Source organism: Bombina bombina, chromosome 1 (assembly GCF_027579735.1).
Source record: "Bombina bombina isolate aBomBom1 chromosome 1, aBomBom1.pri, whole genome shotgun sequence".
In the NCBI taxonomy this organism is placed as follows: domain Eukaryota; kingdom Metazoa; phylum Chordata; class Amphibia; order Anura; family Bombinatoridae; genus Bombina; species Bombina bombina.
The window spans coordinates 1,149,930,071-1,149,943,138 of NC_069499.1; the positions used below are offsets into that span (position 1 = coordinate 1,149,930,071).

The window sequence follows — 13,068 nt, forward strand, 5'->3', positions numbered from 1 at the left end:
TCTTCTGTACTAAAAACTGGTAGAGATAGGTTGCTGCCCTCTGAGCGTTATAACACTCTCCCAGGATGATGCTGTTCAGACTATGTCACAGTTTCTCCTTTACGTCCCAAGCCTACATGGCATCACATGCAGTGCCCTGCGGTTCCTCTAAATCTCCTGGAGGAGTGAATTTGCAGCTCAGTTAACTCTGCGATATCTGCGGCTTTATCTGCCTTTCTTATTCTTCAGGGAAATAGCAAGAGGACATTTAAATTATTTAGATAGTAAGGTTTCTGCTCCTCATTAGGCTACACAGGTTGTTTTTCTCCTTAGTTGTTGAGGAGAATTCGCCTGTAGCTTCTGTGGATAAACTCTCGGATTCGGACAGTATAATTCCTTCATATGATGCTGAAGTGGTTTCCTTCAGATGTATGCTTGCACACCTCGTGTACACTTAAAGGAGGTTTGGGCTACTTGTACGACATTCATCGATTCCTCTGTCGTTGTCAACATTTGGAAGTTTTGTAAACTCTTTTCTTGATGTTCCTTCCTATGTGGAAGTGTTTCTAGACGTGCCTTGGGTATTTCACAGGAATAGGAGAAGCTAGGGATACCATTATTACTGTCTCACATCCTTTAAAGGATTTTCCTGTCGCTGACTTCATTTATATGCACGGTGCCCTAAGTAGAAGGGAGCGTCTCTACTATGGCTCAGAGAACTTCGATCCCTATGGAGGGTAGCTGCTTCTTTACAGATCCATAGATAAGAAGCTGGAGGTTTTATTGTACATTTAGAGCAATGTCTTGTATTTTTAGACTTGTTGTACTAACCCGCCGGGCATTGTAACTGAAATTTTCGTCAGCTGAGAAGCCTACCTGTGGCTTAGTGCTACAGCTTAAGGACTTTTAGTTCTGCAGTTGCAGGTTCAATATTTTATTTTTCCTACAAATCCACGCTTCTGGCGTTTCCTTTCAAGGATGAGATCTTGTTTGGCCTTGGTCTCTGAGGTTGTGTGTGAACATTAAGAGAGTAGGACTACAGGAAATTTTTCCTTTTCCTCTTTCTGCAGTCATGCCTTTTTGGAGTCCAATTTAAGATTTCCTCCCAGGGGCAGTTTTCTCTTTCTAGAGTATCTGCAATCCAGGTGTGATGAGAGGCATCCTTTGAACTGGGTTCAGGACTTTCTTCTCTGGGAGTAAAAGTTCCGTCCCAGTTTGGGAGCAGGATCTAGGTACTTATCTTAAATAACTCGGGTTCTGACCTTCAAAGTAGTATCCTTTCTCCTTTAGTTCTAGAGGGCCTGTTCATAACGAACATAAGACCTGAAGGATTTATTGTTCCCTTGATTCTGGACCTTCTCAAGTCTCCGAGTTCCTTCATCCTAGTCAGACTTTTAGGTCTTGGAGTATTGCAAGGGTGTTTTTTTCTGGGCAATATAGTTCAGGTGTCATCCTTCCTTTGAGGAAATTCTCTTTTAAAAGATCTGGTCAAGACTTCTTTCCCAGGGATGGGAAATTAATCTGCAGAAGAGTTCCCTTGTTTCATGTTCAAGGGTGATTTATTTAGGTCTACTGCCTCAATACCCTGAATGCTCCTGATTCTGTCTGATCTTGGAAGTTATGCAAGGCCAGGCCTGGTCAGTGCTTGGATGGGAGTCCGCTTGCGAACACCAGGTGTGGTAGGTTTGCTTCTTAATAGATTCTCTATCTAGGAGAAGATTTCTAATTGAGGTTAGATAATTAAGGGTTTTTTCCCTTTCCTCTATCTGCAGTTTCTGTCCGGCCAACAGCAAGCTCTAGTGGTCCGGTACATAGCTTAGCCATCTTACAACCAGTAGGTTTGGAGTTTGGATCTAGCTGCAGTTGATTTTACCTTCACTTTTCAGTGACTTAAGGTAGGAGGGTATTGGTCTAATGGTTATCATGGACATCATTCCCTTTGCCATTTTCCATAGAATGGAGAACATTCGGATCTGTCTCAGACGATAGATTTAGATCAGTTGTCAAGAGACTTTCTCCCATGGTGGTTTCTCAGGAGTATCTGTCTCAGGCGTGCTTCTAGAGACATTACTGGGTGATGTGACCACGGACGCCAACCTGATGGGCTGGGAAACAGTCTGGGTATTGTTTAAGACACAGGGATTATGGACTCAGAAGTGTCTGCTCTCCTCTTTAACATCTTGGAGTTGAGAGCGATTTATAATGCTCTGATGACTTGGCCTCTGTTGTCCTTAGCTTGGTTCCAGTCGGACAATATCACCTCAATGGTTTACATCAACCACCATGGAGGAACTCAGAGTTTCTTAGCCATGTAGGAGGTGACTTAGATTGTTCAGTGGGCGGAAGCTTACAATTGTTGTCCTTCTGCCTTCCACATTCCAGGGGTGGGACTGGGAAGTGCATTTCCTGAGCAGACAGATCTTTCATCCTGGGGAGTGGAAACTCCATCAGGAGGTGTTCTCCAACTTAACCCTCAAATGTGGAGTGCCAGAGTTGAATATGATGGTGGCTCGACAAAATGCCAAGCTGCCAAGGATTGGTTCTAAGTCTCTTTCCACAAGTCATTGCTTGTATCAAACAGGAGAGAGCATCTGTAATTCTAATAGTCCCTGCGTAGCCTCACAGGATCTGGTATGCAGACCTAATGGAGAGGTCATCTCTTTCACCTTGGAGACTACCTTTGAGGAAGGACCTTCTGATCAGGGTCCCTTCTTTCATCCAAAATTCGTTTCTCTAAACTGACTGCTTGGAGATTGAACGCTTAGTTCTGTCTAAGCGTGGTTTTTCTGAGTCGGTCATTGAGACCATGATTCAGGCTTGCAAGCCTGTTACAGGGAAAATTTACCATAAGATATGACGTAAATATCTTTATTGGTGTGAATCCAAGGGCTACTCTTGGAGTAGGCTTAGGATTCTTACAATTTGGGCCTTTCTACAGGGATGTCTGGAGGAAGGTTTTGTCAGTCAGTTCTCTGAAGAGTCAGATTTCTGTATTCTCTCTTTTGCTGCATGAGCGTCTGGCGGATGTGCCAGATGTGCCACCTTTTTGTCAGGCCTTAGTCAGTATCAGGCCTGTGTTTAAATCTGTTGCTCCTCCTGGGAGCCTTAACTTTGTTCTTAAAGTTTTACAGCAAACTCCGTTTGAACCATTGCATTCCATAGATATTACGTTTTTATCTTGGAAGGTTTTGTTTATTATCTCAGCTTTGCAGTTTGATTTGCATTATCTTATCTTTCAAGCCGATGAGGCTGTTCTTCATACTAGATTAGGTTCCTTCCTAAAGTGGTTTTAGACAGAAAATTTTAATCAGGAAATTGTGGTTCCTTTTCTTTGTCATAGTTCTTCTTTTCTGAGGAACGTTTGTTGCACAACTTGGAGGTTGTGCATGCTTTAAAAATGTTATTACAAGTGACTAAGGACTTTCGCCATTCTTCTGCCCTGTTGGTTTGTTTCTCTGGGAAACGATAAGGTCAGATAGCTTCTGCTATTTCTCTTTCTCTGGTTGAAAAGTATAAATTGTTTTGCTTATGAGACTGCTGGGCAGCAGTCTTCTGATAGAATTACAGCTCATTCCACTAGGGCTGTCTCTTCTTCTTGGGTTTTCAAGAATGAAGCTTCTGTGGAACGGATTTGCAAGGCTGCAACTTTGTCTTCTCTGCATACCCTGTCCAAATTTTACAAATTTGATACTTTTGCCTCAGCCGAGGTTCTTTCGCAACAAAGGTTATTCAAGTGGTCGTGCCGTCTGTTTAGGTTACCTGTCTTGTCGCTCCCTAATCATTGGTGTCCTCTAGCTTGGGTAATGGTTGCCAACAGTAATTGATGATTCTGTGGACTCACCGTATCTAAGGAAAGAAAACAAAATTTATGTTTACCTGATAAATTTCTTTCTTTCCGGATACAGTAAGTCAAAGGCCCGCCCTGTATTTTAAGACAGTTATTTTTAACTTTAACCTCAGGCACCTCTTCAACTTGTGTCATTTCCATTTTCTTCATTTTCCTTCGGTTGAATGACTTGGGATTGTGGGAAGGGAAGTGGCATTTAGCAGCTTTGCTGTGGTGCTCTTTGCCTCCTCCTGCTGGCCAGGAGTGATATTCTAAACAGTAATTGATGATTCCGTGGACTCACCATATTTGGAAAGAAAGAAATTTATCAGGTAAGCATAAATTATGTTTTTTTTATGCAAGAAATTCAATTTGTACAGTTTTATTTTATAATCTTTTGCTTATATTATTTTTCAGTGATTTGAATATTCCTTACCCAGTTCTATTGTACTAAGCTGACACTTTCAAATTAATTGTTTAGATATTTCTTATATGACTGTGGTATAAAAAAAAAAAAAGAAGCCACCGACTGACATTTTATCTGTATCAGTTTCAAAATCTGAGTTGTCATCATCAGCTGAGCATTTGAGGAGACATGTAAGTCAGAAACGATATCCCTTTAAGGGTAAGTAGTGGTATTTAAAAAGACATTAGTACCTCAACATGCAACTTATCAAAAAAAAAGAAGAAAAAAAACACGATAGAAATTTCTTTAACTCCTCAATTCAAGCTATTTTCTTGCTTCTCTACAGTGTTGTGCCCTCCAACATCTAAAATCTCCAACCTATCCAAAGAGCTCTATTTAATTCCCATCAAACTACATTATTGTTGGGAAACCAGAAAGGAAAGAGCAATATTTGAAATGGAATTTCAATTTCAGATGGCAAAGCAGGTTCTTTTGCGGTAGAAGTGTAATAAACCTTTTTCTATGCTTCTTTGAATGAACAATATTAAAACTATACAATACTTCAAAGGCTTAATAAGTTCAAAATGAAAAAGATCTCTTAAATAACATCAAGCAATGAGGAGTTTGGTGACAGACTGTTTATGGGTACAATGACTTCAGCGACTGGTTCCTTTTCTCATGTTTTAGAAGGCATACTCTAATTTGTTATGTTTTTCTTCACTATTTGGGTGTCTACGATAAAAAAAAAAAAAGGGGGATTACCAACCTGTAGGGCAGACAAAAACCAGTGTCTCCTTTTTCCACCTCCTCTTTAAATTGTTGCACACAGTCAAGGAAAGCCACCATCGCATGATCAAATTTGTTGTCCCAGAAAAACCTCAAACCACCTGAGCAGTACAACGGTAGCTCCTTAACAAAGACACAAATCAGAGATGAGAATCTGTAATCTAACCAGCAACCCAGAATGAATGTCTAGTTCAAAGATTATATAGGATTAAATCTGGGCCCCCCAAAAAAGTGGTCGTGCTTATCATTCAGGATGTTACTCTAATCCCACAAACAAACGAGGAGTTCTTTAAAAAATATTAAAAGCCATTAGAAATGCTTTACATTGTACTGTATACATAATTAATTTGTACCTGGCCCCTATGACTGGTTAATCATTGTTTTTACTTGCTTATAAATTTAAAGAGATACTAAACCCAAACATTTTCTATAATGATTCAGAAAGAGCATGCAATTTTTGGCACCTTTCTAATTTACTCCTATTATCAATTTTTCTTCATTCTCTTGCTATATTTATTTAAAAAGCAGGAATGTAAAGCTTAGGAGCCAGCCCATTTTTGGTTCAGAACCTGGGTTACGTCTGCTTATTGGTTGGCTGAATGTAGTCACCAATAAGCAAGGGCTATCCAGGGTGCTGAACCTAAAAATTGTCTGGATCCTAAGCTTTACATTTCTGCTTTTTTTTCTGCAAGAGAACGAAGAAAAATTGTAAATTAGAAAGTTGCTTAAAATAGCATGCTATATCTGAATCATGAAAGAAAAAAATTGGGTTTGGTATCCCTTTAGAAATGTTTTAACCCTGGTGTAAGAAACTGGACTCTAAGACATTACAGACAATGCAGGGCTACCATTACCTTAGACTTGTCAGTTAGAGACTCTAGGTAAGAATGGTTTCCAAAAGGGACCAGGCGGTACCTGTATAGGAAACAGAAGTATTAACTAATTAAATCATTTAAGTAACCAACTGACCCTCTATGGGAGTCTTCCTAAATTCAAACTTATATAACCAAATATATATATATTTCACCTTTGAAACTGCAGTCCCATCTTGTTAGCCAGTGCATGGAGTAGTAAAACCGTCTGTCCCCAGGCTGCATTTATTTCGTTCCATTCCACAGGCACACTGGGTAGACGCCCAAGGCGGAAATTGTTAATGGTTCCAAATTGTCCACTGTGCCTTTTGGTTATAGAACAAAAAGAACAGTCCTGTAAATGTATTACTAATATATTTTTGAATCTGAATCTTATAAATATCTATTATCAATATACAGTTACTAAACTGAAAAGGATTGAACTAAAGAAACTTGCTAAAATAATTAGAAATTACAGAACTACAATATTTTCCCATAAGTTAGGTCAGTTATTTCCTATTTACATCTCTCTGAAGAAATATTACAGTATCATGGCAAAATAGATTAACTTTTGTGTCTTACAAAATTAAATAAAGGAATGTGTGATCCATACCTTATATCACTTCCAAAATAAGAAATAAATATTTAGACTTCTCTCTCAGTTTGGCCCTGATCTTCAAAGACTCCCCAGCTTGCAGAGAAATAGGAGTTCATTCTTCACAAAGGCTGAACTCAAAATAAAAAAGGACGAAACTCCTAGAGTTCATTTATGTATGTGAAGCAGAGACAAGCCCAGTGCAATACAGCACTTCATGATATGAGAGTTTGTTACACTTATGTTTTGTGCAATGTATTTTATATTACTATACATTTCTGATTGCGTCCTTTCAGTATTATTACATTTAAGCTTTGCACTCTCATTTATATTTTAATACATTTAGATTTAGCTCTAGCAGTGATTCTACAAATTCTTATTATGTTTTTAAAGTTTTTGTGTTACTTTAACAAATTAGGATCATACTTTGTATATGTCTGTATAGCTTTTACAAAATTGCATTGCACTTGGAATTTGCTGCACTGTAAACTAAAAGTGGGAGGGACGGGGCATGTCTAAAGCTCTCAACAAGTCTTGAGACATTTTGTAAGCATTTTAAACAAGCTTGTCTCATTGATTTGTCTCGCCAGCTGTATGCAGTTGAAGTTTGCTCAAAATTCACAATACACTTATTTTAACAGATACGTTATACTATAGACAAAAGCAAGTTAAATTGTAGTGAAAACATTTCAGTTCAATTTGTAATTGTACCAAATGGAGCCTTTATATCAGCCCCTTGGGTTCTCCAGTTAGTTTTTCAGTTGTAATTTAAATAAAAGACATGCAAAGTGCAATCTAATTTATAAAATATACACAAACATGGGAAGTATAAGTCTTATTTATTAAAGTTACACAGAAACTGTGAAGGCATCATAATTTGTAAAGTCACAATCCTAAATACACTGCTGTATACAAAATAAAATAGAAAGTGCTAAGTTTAAATGTAATAAAATTCAATCTGAAGTGTAGAGTGATATAAAACAGAAAGCACAAGGTGTAAATGCAGCAGAACTGTCATGCCATGCAGTGCTATACTGCACTGGGCTTGTCTCTCCTTCATATAGGGAAATGCAAGGAATACCCCTTGGAGAAGTAAAGCAAAATCTGCCTTTTAAAAATTTAACTACGGATCTCGCAGTGCTGGAGGATCATTATTAGAATACCTAACCTGGGCAGAGAGGTGGTGAATATCAGGGCAATTGAGTTCCTAACAAATAATAAAATAATAAAATATAAAAGCAAAATATTGTTAAGTCTTGCAAATATATTACATCTTAATTGATTCACATATTACTTACTGCCTTGAGATCAAAATAGACAAGCAGTTCTACATAGTATTCATATAGTCTGACATGTCTATTAGATTAATAGGATTACATTAAAAGTGAAAAACAAAATTTATGCTTACCTGATAAATGTTTTTCTTTCTTGACACGGTGAGTCCACGGATCATCAATTACTGTTGGGAATATCACTCCTGGCCAGCAGGAGGAGGCAAAGTGCACCACAGCAGAGCTGTTAAGTATCACTTCCCTTCCCTCAAACCCCAGTCATTCGAATGAAGGAAAGGAGAGAAAGGAAATAACACAAGGTGCAAAAGTGCCTGAAGTTTAAATAAAAAGAGCCTGTCTGAAAAAAACAGTGAGGGCCATGGACTCACTGTGTCAAGAAATAAATACATTTATCAGGTAAGTATACATTTTGTTTTCTTTCTAATGACACAGTGAGTCCACGGATCATCAATTACTGTTGGGAATCAATACCCAAGCTAGAGGACACAGATGATACGGGAGGGCAAGACAGGTAACCCAAGCAGAAGGCACCACTGCTTGCAGAACCTTTCTCCCAAAAGAAACCTCAGCCAAGGTAAAAAACGTCAAATATAAAGATTTTAGAAAAAGTGTGCAAAGAAGGCCAAGTCGCCGACTTACAATCTGTTCTACAGAAGCCTCGTTCTTGAAGGCCCCAGAAGACGACACCGCCCTACTGGAGAGAGCTGTAAATCTATCAGAAGGCTGCTGTCCATCAGACTCATAAGCCCTACGAAGAAAAACTTCTCAATCAGAGAGAAAGAGAAGCGGCAGTAGCTTTCTGGCCTTTACATATACCAGAAAAACAACAAACAATACAGAAGACAGACGAAAAACCTTTGTAGCCTGTAGATAAAATTTAAGGGCCCACACAACATCTAAGTTGTGCAACAGACGTTCCTTATGAGAAGGATCAGGACAGAGAGAAAGAACAACATTTTTTGTCCAAAACAATCTTATGAAAAAAACCAAACTTGGTACGGAGAACTGCCTTATCTGAATGAAATATGAAATAAGGGGAATCACACTGCAAACTAAGAGTTCAGAACTCTCTGAGCAGAAGAAAAAGCAGTAAGAAACACAACCTTCCAAGATAAAGACTTAATATCTACGAAAAGCATAGGCTCAAACGGAGCCTGTTGAAAATACTTTAATAACAGGGTTAAGGCTCCAAGGAGGAGCAAGTGACTAAAACACAGGCCTGATTCTGACCAGGGCCTGAAGAAAAAAAAAAAAAAAAAAAAAAAAGGATTGTACATCCGGCACGACCACCAGACGCTTGACAGCAGAATGGATAGACCAGAAATCTGACCCTTGAGGGCACTAACAGATAACCCCTTTCTCAAGGCCTTCCTGGAGAAAGGATAAGATCCTTGGGATCCTGCCATATATCTTATAGTAAATCTAGTGATAGGCTACAAGCCTGAATCATGATCTCAATGACCGATTAGGAAAACCCCATGCTTAGCTAAACTCAAGCGTTCAATCTCCAAGCAGTCAGCTTCAGAGAAAAACGATATTTGGATGAAATTTCCACGGAGGTAGAGACGACATCTCTACTAGATCCGCCTACCAGATCTTGCAAGGCCATGCAGGAGCTATTAGAAAAACCAATACTCTCTCCTACTTGATCTGAATGAAGACTCGTGGAAGGAGAACAAACCGAGGAAAAGGATAAGTCAACCTGAAGTTCCAAGGAACTGCCAGAGTATCTATTAGAAAGGCATGAGGATCTCTAGACCTCGACTGAACTTGGTAATCTGATGAGACGCCATCAGAACCAATTCTGGTAAGCCCCAATTGGTTGTTAACCTGCAGAACACTTCCGGATCGAGGTCCCACTCCCCGGGATGGGAAATGTCTGCTCAGAACTCCGCTTCCTAGATGTCCACTCCAGAAATGTGGATAGCAGATAAGACAGAACTGTGAGCACCCACCCACAGAAAAAATCTGAAACACTTCCTTCATGACTAAGGAACTCAGAGTGCTATCCTGGAGGTTGATATAAGCCACAGAGGCTATATTGAAACAAGCAGTCGCGGCCAGACTTGAACCCGCAACCTTCTGCTTGCGAACCCATTGCACTAACCGCTAGACCACACAGTGCTGACTAGGATCCGATAAAATGGGCTAAAGACAACTGAGGCCAAACCATCAGAGCATAGTAAATCGCTCTCAACTCCAATGATGAATGGGAGAGCAGACTTCACCCAGGACCAAAGAACCTGCGCCTTCAACAAGTCCCAGACTCCTCCCCAGCCCAGCAGGCTGGTGTCCACGGTCGCAAAACGCCCAGGAAGGTCTCCGAAGCATGTGTCCTGAGACCGAAGTTCCTGAGAAAAACACCACGGGAAGAGGCTCTTGTCGACTGATCCAGACCTATTTTCTGAGACAATCTGGATAATCCCCATTCCACTGACTGAGCATGCACAACTGCAGAGCTCTCAAACGAAATCGAGCAAGGGATGATGTCCATGGAAGCCACCATCAGATCAATTACCTCCATACACTGAACTACTGATGCCAAACAGGAGACTAAAGAGAGAAGTAAGAGGAAAGATTTCGGCTTTTCTGTCTGTCAGAAAGATCTATAGGGAATCAATCATAGTCCCTAAGCAGACTACCCTGTAGCTGGGACAAGGGAGCTCTTTACTAGCTCCACTTCCAATCGTGGAACAGGAAAGACAACACAAATCTCTGAATGAGATTTTGCTTGTAGAAAGATGGTGCCTGAACCAATAGATCATCCAGGCAGGCCGCTACTGCAATACCCGGAACCGAATTGCGGCCCAGAAGAACCTTGAGAAAAAACTCTGGAGTTGTGGCAAAGCCATTATTGAACCACAAACTGAAAAAGTTTGGTCAGAAAAGAAAAAAAACTGAGATGATCCCTTTGAATGAAAACCTGAGGGTACGCATCCTTTAGGTCTAAGGTTATTATAAGCTGACCCTCTTGCACCAAGGAAGAATGGAGTGAATAGTCTCCATCTTGAAGGACGAACAATTCCCTCTTTTTTGGAACCACAAACAGAATGAAAAAGAAACTAAGCCCTGTTCCTAATATATCACTCCCAGGGAAGAAGATCCTGAACACATTTCAAGAACACCTCTCTTATCTGGGCTACAGATAATCTTAAGAGGTGGAACCTGTTCCTGGGAAGAGGGAGTTGAATTCCAATTCGTAACCCTAGAATACTATATCTACAGCCTTTAGGGATCTAGGACATTTCGTATCCAGGCAAGAGAATAAACTGAGATAGACTGCCTCTCACAGGATCCGATCCTGGTTCGGAGTAAACCCTACATGCTGAATGAGAGTTAGCTGCGGGTTTCTTTAATTGCTTCCCCCTGATCCAAGACTGATTGGGTATCCAAGAGGACTTGAACCATGATATTTAAATGAGACAGCTTAATACAGACAGGAGATGGGGAAAAGGATTCATTGACTTCTCCCATACCTGAGAAAATTCTCCTAGCACAGTCGAGAACAGGAGAAATGTTTACAGATGAATCCTAGTATATATAAAATTTACTTGATTCCTGAGGATAGACAATGAAAGGAGAGTCGAAGTCTACCAAATAGCCAACCTCTCCTAAATAATACCCAAAGGTGTACAGGCTTGAATCTGAAGAGAACTACTTCAGCACCAGATGAAGGAATTATACTGTCTGAATCGGAGAATAAAACCTCGGATGCAACCGACTAGCCTCTTTATCAGACTATAAGGAGGGCAATATATGTAGTAGCAAGCGGAGCAGAAACCTTACTATCCGATTATATAATTTTCCTCTTGCGATTTCCCTTTAAGATAGGAAAAGCAGATAATGCCACAGATACCAAAAGACACCTGGGCAGACAATTCTGCAACAAATAATTCCTCCAGGAGATTGAGAGGAACCACAGGGCACTGCATGTAACGCCATAAAAAGACTTGGGACGATTGGGGAGAAGCTGTGGAATTAGCCTAGACAGCATCATCCAGGGAGACATGAGGTTAAAAAAAAAAATTGGAAATTAAATTAATTAAAAATATTTAAAATTACACTGTCACTTTAAGATTATATAGGCTTGCTTTAAATTATAAAAATATATTTAGGAACAGCCCTCTGTTCCATTCTTTAAAAAAACAATTATTCATTGGATTATGATAATATTTCCTTAAATTAAGGAAATGTAACATAAACAAGGGATAGCCATGTGGAACCTATGTAACATAGCATAAAATACAGCCCAATCCCACTCCAAGTATAAGCAGGACATTTATTTACACAGTTGGAAATAAAAACATAAATATTCCACAAGCCTTGTTAATTAGAAATCAAGACTCTGCAAAACTAAAGTTAATAAGCGAAACAGACTTTAACTCTATACAGGCTGCCGTTTGCATAATTACAGAGGAAGATCCTGATTTGCGGAAACTATGAATGAAAATCTGCTAGACTCTGCCTCAGAGTACTATCATCTCTCAGGAACATTCAGAATAGCAACGCTGCTCCGCTCTCAGTTGGAGAACAAGGCGGGGTCATTGAAACAAAGTTACAGTCCAAGATGGCACTTCTTCTACCTGAGAAGAAAGGAGGAGGGGTCACGAAGACGGCATGGAGATGAAGCGCGCAACATCGCGCTTCATCCTGCCGCACACAAAAAAACACTGAACTACAACATACAAATTTGTGCAGAATACAGTAAAAAAAAGTATAAAGAGCATCACTCCACTTCCTAAAAAAACAGAATAGAATTACCCCAACTCAGTGATATTGCTCTCGTAGGGCAAAGTGTGTTCAGACCTCCAGCTATGGAGCTACTTAGAAATGGCGCCATACGCGCTGTCTCCTGACCTAGACCATCTCAGTCACTACCAGAGGAGGCTGCCCAAGTCCAGAATAAAAAAACACAAACAAGTACTAAAATTAGCTCTAAGCCCCAAGGTGGTTAACCACTTCCTTGCTATGAAGGAGAATAACCAAGTCTCCAAGTCTCATGACTAATGTGCCTGCACGCTGCCCTAAGTATCCATAAGGATTTGTCCCACTAAAAGCAGAGGGTCCTTAACCCCAACAGTGCCATCCTTCTAGCCCCAGAAGAACAAAAGGCACTTACCTACATTCTAGCCATCCGACGACTCACAAAGCATGAGAGGATGCCACTCCTCACAGAGACCTGTGTAAAAAGAAAATCAGAGTAAACCTACTCAGGCTTTCTATACCAGAGCAGCAACATATTAGGAAAACACAGCAAAGCCCACATTACAAGTTGCTAACTGCTTTAAAGCTACCACAGCCCTGCTGAAGAGACTAACGTGGAGTACAGCTAT

At 40.0% G+C, this 13,068-nt stretch overlaps 1 protein-coding gene across 1 annotated transcript in view; it reads right to left on the reverse strand.

Moving 5' to 3' along the window:
• BECN1 (beclin 1) overlaps positions 1-13,068 on the reverse strand; it is a 59,032-nt gene that overhangs the window by 17,180 nt on the left and 28,784 nt on the right. Inside the window, exons 9-11 of the mRNA XM_053699489.1 lie at positions 6,025-6,174; positions 5,852-5,912; positions 4,978-5,120 (exon numbers count right to left, since the gene is read on the reverse strand). Coding sequence (XP_053555464.1) covers positions 4,978-5,120; positions 5,852-5,912; positions 6,025-6,174 — 354 coding nt within the window. The remainder of the gene's footprint in view (positions 1-4,977; positions 5,121-5,851; positions 5,913-6,024; positions 6,175-13,068) is intronic.